The sequence below is a fragment of the Meriones unguiculatus genome, chromosome 3 (assembly GCF_030254825.1).
Source record: "Meriones unguiculatus strain TT.TT164.6M chromosome 3, Bangor_MerUng_6.1, whole genome shotgun sequence".
Classification (NCBI taxonomy): Eukaryota; Metazoa; Chordata; class Mammalia; order Rodentia; family Muridae; genus Meriones; species Meriones unguiculatus.
The window spans coordinates 23,347,416-23,357,363 of record NC_083351.1 but is presented as its reverse complement, the minus strand read 5'-3'; the positions used below and the strand labels follow the sequence as shown (position 1 = coordinate 23,357,363).

The 9,948-nt window shown below is 47.3% G+C and overlaps 1 protein-coding gene across 1 annotated transcript in view; it reads right to left on the bottom strand.

Moving 5' to 3' along the window:
- Positions 1-3,798: 3,798 nt before the first annotated feature.
- C3H1orf94 (chromosome 3 C1orf94 homolog) overlaps positions 3,799-9,948 on the bottom strand; it is a 67,990-nt gene continuing 61,840 nt past the window's right edge. Inside the window, exon 7 of the mRNA XM_060378660.1 lies at positions 3,799-4,205. Within this exon, the coding sequence (XP_060234643.1) occupies positions 4,130-4,205 (76 nt within the window). The 3' untranslated portion in view covers positions 3,799-4,129. The remainder of the gene's footprint in view (positions 4,206-9,948) is intronic.

Genomic DNA, 9,948 nt, shown 5'->3' with positions numbered 1-9,948 from the left:
GTAGAGGATTGCTTTAGCTATTCTGGGTTTCTTGTTGAGAATTGTTCAAGGTCTGTAAAGAATTGTGTTGGTAATGTTATGGGAATTGCATTGAATCTGTAGATTGCTTTTGGTAAGATGGCCATTTTTACTGTTAATCCTGCTGCACTATGAGCATGGGAGATCTTTCCATCTTTTGATATCTTCTTCTATTTCTTTCTTCAGAGACTTGAAGTTTTTTTCATACAAGTCTTTGACTTGCTTGGTTAGAGTTACACCAAGGTACTTTATGTCTTTTGTGGCTAATGTGAAGGTTGTTGTTTCCCTAACTTCTTTCTCAGCCCTTTTGTCTTTTGTACACAGGAGGGCTACTGATTTTCTTTTTGAGTTAATTTTGTATCCAGCCACTTTGCTGAAGGTGTTTATCAGCTGTAGGTGTTCCCTGATAGAATTTTTGGGGTCGCTCATGTATACTGTATCATCTGCAAATAGTGATACTTTGACATCTTTTCTGATTTGGATCCCCTTGACCTCCCTTAATTGTCTTATTGCTCTGATGTACCAACCAAGGATCATGCATGGAGAGGACATAGACGCCCTGCAAGATGTAACCCATAGGCAGCTCAGTCTCCATGTGGGTCCCCAAGTAAAAAAAAAAAAATTGATGTCCTTTATTCCTTAGTTCATTTATTTAAAACCTTCATCTTGAGTTTCTTATTGGGAAATATCTATTTCTAATAACCATCAGTTCCTTCTGTGATTAGGAACTATTTACCAAAGGACATTTATTGTGGGCTGATTTGCAAACACCTCTTTAGACCTTCTAAACCTCTGCTTCTCCATCATAGCCTAGCTGCTGCCCTCAAAGTATGTATGTGTATTTCTCTCCCAGTTTTCCCTCTAGGCCCTCAATGCCACAACCTTGACATACTGCCACTAAATCTCTTCAGAGACGATGTCTCGTGTCTTCCATAGAACTGCCTTGGGGTCTGTGAGGCTGGGATGGCAGCTGCTTACAGTATCAACCCCTTGCTTTCATCAGCCTTGAGCAGTGCTCAGCATGTGGGACCCCAAGCTCTGTACACTTTGGCTCTCTGTGAGGAAGTGTTACTCGTCGTAGCTCCTTTGACAATCCTGCATGATCCATCCTTCAAGGCACTTACCGTTCCCCCATCACTCTTCTGCCTTACATATAGGATGAGTGTGCTGGTTAGTTTTAACTGTAGGCCTGGGATGGGGGGTGGTGTTCTGGGTTGTTGAAGTGAAAAGACCAAGCCCATCATGGCAGTACCATTCTCCACAGAAAGGGGGCTCTACCTCTATAATAGTGAGGAAACCTAGAAGCAAGCAGGCAACAAGGATGTATTCATTTCTCTTCAATCTTGACTGTGGATATGAGGCTTTAACTTCCTGCCTTGACTGTCCTACAATGCTGGACCATAACCTGGAATTAGAAACAGAGAAAAATTCTGCCTTCCCTATGCTGCTTTTGCTTTTTAGGGTATTTCCCTATGTTGCTTTTAGTCAGGGTATTTTTTAAAAGATTTATTTATTTAGTTATTTGTGTATATGAGTGTTCTACCTGCATGTACTCCTGCACTCCAGAAGAGGGCATCAGATCCCATTACAGATGGTTGTGAGCCACCATGTGGTTGCTGGGAATTGAACTCAGAACCTCTGGAAGAGGAGACAGTGCTCTTTCTTAACAGCTGAGTCATCTCTCCAGCCCCCTGGTCAGGATATTTTATCTCAGCATCAAAAGTGAAACTTAGACAGTAGGGTTATAATGTCCCCTATTTTTCTTAACTAAAAAAAAATCTGTTGCTGTTGTTGTTTTGTTATTTGGGAGAAAGTTTCAGTAGTAGTCAGAAATATATTTACTACCCCATCTTAAACCATAGTCTATTGAGTAGACATTAAGTCTGTCCTGAGTCTACATCATCTTTTAATCTTCAAAACTCAGGCCACTTTCATTAACAGAACTGAGGTCCAGAGCGGATATGTTCTCTGCCAATGTCAAAGTTGGGAAGTTTCTAAGACACCAGATCTAGTCAGTGGTTCATTCTCTCTGTCTCTGTCTCTGTCTCTGTCTCTGCCTCTCAACACGCTGAGATCAAGGAAAAGTGGTAAACTATAGTCATACTGGGCTGTGATAGTTTACATCTTCAACCTGACAGGATCTAAACTTGCTTTGCAGATAGCCCTCTGGGTATGTCTTGAATTTTCTAGATTGAGGGCACTGGAGAGGGACCAACATTTCATGGGCCAGGTTTGCAGACTGCATGCAAGGGAGAGACCTGGCTGAGGACCAGCATCCATCACCCTCAGCTTCCAGGCTGCAGATGCAGTTGAACCAGCAGCCTCATGCTCCTGCAGCCAGGCCTTCCCCAGCATGATGAACTGCTCCTTGAACGATGAGTGGAAATAAACCTTTCCTTCCTGAGGTTGCTTTGGTCATTTTCAAACCAGGAAGATAATTAACAAAGGACAACCTGTTACCCAAGCATATCAAGAAGAAACAGAGTCGTGGAGGTCCAAAAAGTAACAGGAAGCTCAAAATTTAGACCACAGAGAAAGATGAGGTATTTAGTCTTCAGGGAAACTGAGGGGGAGAAATTACTTTCCCAGATTCCAAAGGAAAGGTCAGTGAGTCTAGTAACATCATACTATGAGGTCAAAAGAAATACTTTTGTGGCTTAAGCCCATCCCAAGACTTTCTGTGTGCCATTGCTTGTGGGGCCAGAGTATAGTGTCTAACGTTCTTCAGATCCACCTCTGACTGTACAGTTCAGCCTCCAGGGACCCAGCACCATTGATAAGTGTGTTATAGAGGCAAGAGTGGTGGTCCATTTGTGTGCATGGACCAACAAGTGCATCCTGACGTTAACAACCCCCGTTTAACTTCATCTTGATAACATGCATTTAAAACGACAGCACATGGGGGATTTCACTTCACATACCAACTCTGATTGATAATAGCTGCTTGCAGCACCATCAGGAAAATGATTCTTCAGCTCTGGCCAGCTTCAAGAGAATAAAATCCTACAGTTGACTAGTGATGCCTTCCCATAGATCACCCAGAGAACCAATTCACACGGCCTCCTATGTCCATAGTGTGTCTTCCATGAATGTGACCAGGTGTCTCTCAGTCATTTAAGTCATTGGTCAGAACTGGACACGACAGGGTCAAGAATTGTGTCATTAAATGCAGAGTTGAAATTGACCTCGAGGTTGGCACCAGTGCAGCATCGTTAAATAGTTTGTCACATTTTAGATTGATTTTGGTTCCATTTGCGTGTGTGTATGTGTGTGTGTGTGTGTGTGTGTGTGTGTGTGTGTGCATGCGTAGATCAGAAAACAACTAGGAATCCGTTGTCTCTCCTTCTAACAGGTGCCCAGGGATAGAACTTAGGTCATCAGGCTTGAAAGCAAGGGCCTTGACCAGCTGAGCCATCTTAACGGCCCTTAAGATTCATTTTGAAACTGTGTCCTGTGCCATTACTGGGCCCAAGAGAGACTTTCTGCGAAACGACTTTCTATAAAACTTCTACCTGGGACAGACTACAGGTGAGAGTGTTTTTTGTATAATGCTAGGAATGCAGAACCTGGGATGTTGGGGAATAAGCGACTCATGGGAGAAAAGAGTTAGGTGCACAAGCTTTTGGCCTCTGAGGTTCCTCACATAGATAGCAACACTCCCTGGACCCCAAATGGTGTCTGAAGGAACACTGAGACTCATGGGAGGAAATTGAGCAGCAAAAATTGGAGACACCACAGCAAAATAAATGAACAGGTACATGCATGTTCAAGCAGCTCATAGTTTTATCATAAAATATAAACGTTCTAAATTAAGTGTCTTACTTTCTATCTTACCAACAACAACAAAAACAAAAACCAGTCTTGTTAGCTAAATACAGGTGCCTGTGTGGTCTTACGAATGGGGGGTGCGTCAGTGGTGTGCTCTGTGTGTGAGGGGGGCTATGAGGTGAGCGTTGGTCAGTAGATGAATCTGGTCTTGCTGTTTTCTGTCGGCCACCTGGTTGGAACCTTGGCTTTCCAAACTTCACACCAAGTTGTTGCAGAATCCAGAATTCCAGAACCTTTAGCCCTGATCCAAGGGCAAAGAGAGGAGGTGGGGAGAGAGAGAAGTCTAAAAGCGGATGCCATTCCCACTGGAGGAAAAATAAGGGCTGTTCATCACGGGTCCGCTGGGCGCCGAGTTGAACCTGGAAGAGAGGGGTGATGGGTGCTGTGATGAAGTCTGGCGTTCCCGAAGAGACTGGAAAAAAAATAATCTGTTGGTGCTGTGGCCGCCAAAGGTTAGGAAGCTGGAATGGGCTTGGAGTTGAAAGCTTTAGCATCCTACAGAGCCTCTGGCTCTGGGCAAGTTAAATACAAAATGGCGCTGTTGAAGGACGATGAAGAGCTGAGTTCCCTGCTAGGGTGGTGCAGGGTGCTGTGGGGTGCATGTAAGGATAATGTCTGAGTACAAGCTGTCTCCAGGAAGGGCCACAAAGAAGGCAGTGTTTGGAACTGAACACCTATCTGTCTTAGAGGAGCACATTCGTCAGGGAAGCCCAGAACTTTGAAGAAAACAGGGCCTGTCCTGGCAGCTGATCTGCCTTCAGGCAACACCCCAGTGCCAGTTCCCCACTCAGCTAGCCTCCAGGCTCAGCCCTGCTAGATCTGTCCTTTTATCTCAACACTCCTCAGAGAAGCAGCTTTTCCACACCACTGGGTGAGTGCCTGGGATGTTGTGTGACTCTGTTTCCAAGAGCAGAAATCCACACACTTCTCTGATTTCTTTCACTAGCACACTTGTATGCACACTTCAAAACAGAGTTCAAAGGCCGTCTCCTCCACAAGGCTTCCCCTGACCTCTTCAGACCAAACAACTAACACAGACCTCTGGGACCTGACTGCAATTTCTTCACCCATCTCCTATCACACTTCCAATGGAACTAGAGCTTAATACAAATTGCCGCAGAGCAAACGGCTAGATTTAGTCTAATCCAGGGATTCTCAGCCACTTTTCCACTGGGCGCATGCATATTACAAAAGAGAGTCACCTTCAAGTCACCCTCCCATAAAATGAAAAAACAACAAAGTGGGAGGGCTGGGGAGGGGCGGAGAGTCAGAAGCAGAAGACTGTGAGTGTGCTAATGGTCTCAGCTGCTCATAACATCTGTGGCTTTTTAGTTAGGATAGCTCATGGACCGACTAAGATTTGGGTAATATTTCATTTCCCTTACACTAAAATAAGCTCCAGGACAGCAGAGATAATGCCTGGCTGCTGAGCACCCAACCCAGGGCCCGCCAGCACATCCCTAACAGGCAAGTTATCTGTGAAAACCACACCTCTGTTCCCCTTTTAAGAACCATACTGGAAGGGCTAGAGAGATGGCTCAGCGGTTAAGAGCTTCAGCTGCTCTTCTAGAGGACCCAGGTTCAATTCCCCACACCCACATCGTGGCTCACAGCCATCTCTAACTCTGGTTCCAGGGGACCTGATACCCTCCTCTGACCTCCTTGGGCACTGAACAGATGTGGTGTAAGAAATACGTGCAAGCAAACACATATGAGCATAAAAAAAAAAAGCACAAAAAAGAAAAGGTGAATTATAAGTGACTGAAAGTGATGGTAGCATGGTATGTGTCTGTTATCCTAGCGCTTGGGAGGAGGATAGAGGGAGATCACAAATTTGAGGCCAGTCCGATCTCACCAGATCGTGTCTCATACAAACAGGGGCTGAGGTGTGCCTCGGTGGTAGAGTGTTTGCCTGACGCGTGGAAGGCCCTGGGTTTCATCCCCAGTGCTGGAAGAAAAGCAGTCATTATAAGATACCATGGATATTTGGTCTGATTTATAAAATAAAAGCTGAAACAGTAATGATTATCAGTAAGTAGCAAATTAACCAGTTTCTTTTTTCCTCTCATAGCTGATCACTGCACCTTATGCCCCTAGCTTCTCTGGGTTGATCACCTATAATATAAACTGCTAAGGCTATGGTCTAGAGAGCATGAACACAGGGCTTGGAGAAGAAGTGGTGTATATGGACTAGAGCTACCAAGGAATGCTTCCTGAGGAAGAGGGGAGAGAGGGGAGGGAGGGAGGAGGGGATACGTCAGCTCCTAGCAGTGGCTCTCAACCTTCCTAATGCTGAGACCCTGTAATGCAGTCCCTCGAGTTGGGGTGACCCAAAACACAAAATTATTTTTGCTGTTACTTCATAAATGCAATTTTGCTGCTGTTACGAATCCTAATGCAAATATCTGTGTTTTCTGATGGTCTTAAGCGACCCCTGCGAAAGGGTTGTTTGACCCTCAGAGGGGTTGCGACCCACGAGTACGGTGAGCGTGCACCCTGACTCACCTGAGATGGCTGACACAATACTGTTTCCAGAGCAAGGATTGCTCATGCCCCAATAAACGCTCACGCTCGTTAGTTTACTGCCCGGAGGATAAGTTATGTCGTGTCATCATCCCCGATGGGGAACGCAAGTCGACTTAGCAGAGGGACTGCGGGGCTCTCCGCCTCTTCTGAGGCCTAGAGGCCCTTGCTCCTTCCTCTCTCACTCCACCCCCTCTCATCTCTTGCTTCCTCTGCTTCTGATGATCCTGCCTGTCTTCCAGACCAAACTGCCCGCCCAAGTCCACGCACGCTTCTTCCCTTGCCTGATCCAGCCTCACCAGGTCTTGTCTAATCCTTGGTTACATGAGTTTCACAGCAACAGTATTACCCAGAATCCCCCATGTTGGCTGCCATAGTACATGGCTCTCATTTCCCCACTAGGTTTTCCTGGCTCCCATGTGCTCCCTTGCAGAATCACTTCCTACATGTGGCTTCCACTTTTTTCCTGATTCTCCCATAGCTCATACACACACACACCCCTCACTAAAAGCTGCTTCCTAGATCTTTTTCTGGCCCCTTTTCCCCTCCCAGACCCTCTACCTGCTGGAGGCCCCCAGGCTAGATCCTTGGGGTCTCCTCTATGCATGCATACTCCCTAGGGATCCATCCTGTCCTGTGACTTCATCTATCATCTATATTCTAATGACCCCCAAATCGGTCACCAGCCCCAACCTTGTCCCCAAGCTCCAGGATCCTGTATCCACCTAACTACCAATAGTTCTGTCTGTCTGTGATGATTTGAATGAGTAATGCCCCTCTCATAGTCTGAGGCATTTGAACCCCCAGCCTCCATTGCGGGGCACTGTTTGGGGAAGTTTGGAAGGTGCTATCTCCTAGAGGAAGGAGCTATGTAACTGAGAGGCAGGCTTTGAGAGGGCGGGGCCTCCCTTGACGTCTAGTTTGCTCTTTTGGGTTCATGCTGTAGTTCAGAATGTGAGCTCTCAACTTCCTGTCCCTGCCTCTATGCCTGCGGTTTGTCGCCATGCCTCCCCTCCCAGATGGACCAGTAATTCCTCTGAAACCAAAAACCTAAATGATCTCTTCCTTCTGTACCTTGCTTCTAGCCATGATGTTTTATCAGTGAGAGAGAGAGAGAGCAACTGACACCAACAAGTTAACAAGTTCAGTGCCCAAGGCCGATGAACCGTGGATGAACATCCTTGCTCTAGCCATGGCAGTCTAAGCATTGGCCACTGTCACTCGCCCGGTGCACAGATCAGAAGCCTAAGCCTTGTGCTCCCACCCCCCACTGGCCACCCCACCACCCGAGAGCCTGTCCCCCCTCGTTCCTGCCATACGCAGCCGTGATCAAGTCCAACCGATTCTGCCAAGAAAGCGAGCACCCTAGATCCGTTCACATGTCTGTTTCCTCACAGGAACCACCCTTCTCTACACCATCAGCGTCTGTCTATCTCATGGGCCGCACTGAAGACCCCAGCCCTGAGCCCATTCTCCCCACCTCGGCCAACATGATCTGCTCTGTACAGGAAATGAGAGCATGCCGTTCCCCAGCTCAAAGGTCTCCACGACACCATGCTGCTCTTAAAATTCTGACCAGGCTGACTGTTCCCAACCTGCTCGGCCATGGCTGTGTCTCTGAATTCTGTTCCACCCACTCTCTCAACATCCCCTTGTCCTCCAGCCACACAGGGGCCTTTGCATGTCTCATCCTGGTGGAGTGCGTGTCTCTCTGTGGGTGCATGGTGGTTCAGAGAGCCTCCTTGGCAGGTCCGGTGGTTCGTGCCATTACTCCCGGCACACAGAATGCTGAGACAGGAGGAAAGCTGTGAACTCAAGGCCAGCTCTAGGTAGCATACTGAGACCCCGTTTAAAGAAAAAGGAGGAGGAGCCACCTCCTCCTTTGGGTCTTGCCTCTGCTGACATGTTTTCATCTTATGACTGTGCCCCACCCCCAACTGTAAAGTTTGTGAGAGAGAAAAAAAAAAGCATTTTGTGTGTTTTGTTCACTCCACTTCACATTACCTCCGACAGTGTGAGGCACAGAAATTATTCGAGTCAGTGTATTTTGTTTTGTTTGAGACAGCGTCTCACCATGTAGCCCAGGCTGGCCTCAAACTCAAGATCTCCCTAATTCATTCCCTGAGTGTTGGGATTTCAGGTATGGTTAATCCCAGAGATCAATCAGATTTGTATGTATGTATTTGTATGTGTGTGTGTGTGTGTGTGTGTGTGTGTGTGTGTGTGTGAACCTCTGTGTGCACATGCATGCACATACTTGTATTCAGGTATATGGAGCCTAGAAGTTAACTTTGGGAGTCTTTCTTCGGGAGCCATCCACCTTGTTCTTCAAGATTCTCTTACTGGGACTGGAGATCACCAATTAGATGAAGCCGGCTAAGGAGGCTTCAGGAACCCACCTGTTTCTGCCTCTGCGGCACCGGTGTTACAAGTGCTGCCCTGTTTTCTGTGCAAATTCTGAGGATCAGTGTCAGGTTTGCATGCTTGCGGAGCAAGCCATCTTCTAGCTTTTCTTATTTTTTATGAACAAATCATCCTCTCTAGGGATGTGAGCTGGCACCTGTTTCTGGTCCCATCCTCCCGGTTTCTCCAGCTTCTCCGGGTTCCATTACCTTCCATTAACTGCCTTCCCTTACTTGTCTCTCTTTTTTGTTTCCAATGACTCCTACTCTTCTCAGTCGTGTGCCTACTTCTTGGGATGCTCCTTCCTGTCCTTTCTTTCCCCCCACCATCTCCCCACAGATACACGGAGACCAGGCTTCCAGCCTTCATGCTTACAACTCCCCTTGCTCCCTGGAGAGCTGGCTTTCCGGTTTGTCCCTTAAAGAATCGTAGGTGGTGATGCCGGCAGGGGTGACTGCCAGCTGAGGGGTGTTTCTCTGTGTCCCCTGGCAGCCTCATTCACTCTCCCCTCCAGGAAGGCAATAGATTACCTCTTGCTGAGGCCCCCAGACTGCACCTTGCCTTCTGTTCTCTCCCCTCGGCCTATGTATTTGCTCTGATGTGTACAGGCCTTTATTAGATACCCTGGCCCTACCATCCAAAATAGCCTTTAATAATCCAGTCCCAACCTCCCTTTCCAATCCTGTTTTCCACCTTTTCCAGGGATAAATCAAATACTTCAAACCATGCACATCTCTGTCCCCAGGCCTCTAGCTTGCCTTGCACCTTCTGGGCTGGAGCGGGGGGTTGGAGGGGTGATCAGCAGAAAGTCACTTGGCTAACATTGCCTATCATGAGTGGGGACCTCGGTTCAATTCACAGCACCTCCAAATCAAGAACTCAAGGGGAGCCTTTAAGTTATTGCCTTGCCCCTTCCCACAGCAGGGCCTGAGTCCCCTATCCAGATTGCCTCCTCTAGCCACTCACTTGTACCGCCACACCCCGAAACACACCTTGGGGCCAGAGAATATGGCATCAGTCCTGTAAGCCCTCACTTTTTTTTTCTTTTACGTGTATGTATGTGTGTCTGCATGAGTTTAGATATGTCATGTGTGCCCCTGCCTGTAATCCCAGCACTCAGGGAGGCAGAGGCGGGAGGATCTCTGTAAGTTTGAGGCCAGCTTGGTCTACAAAGCG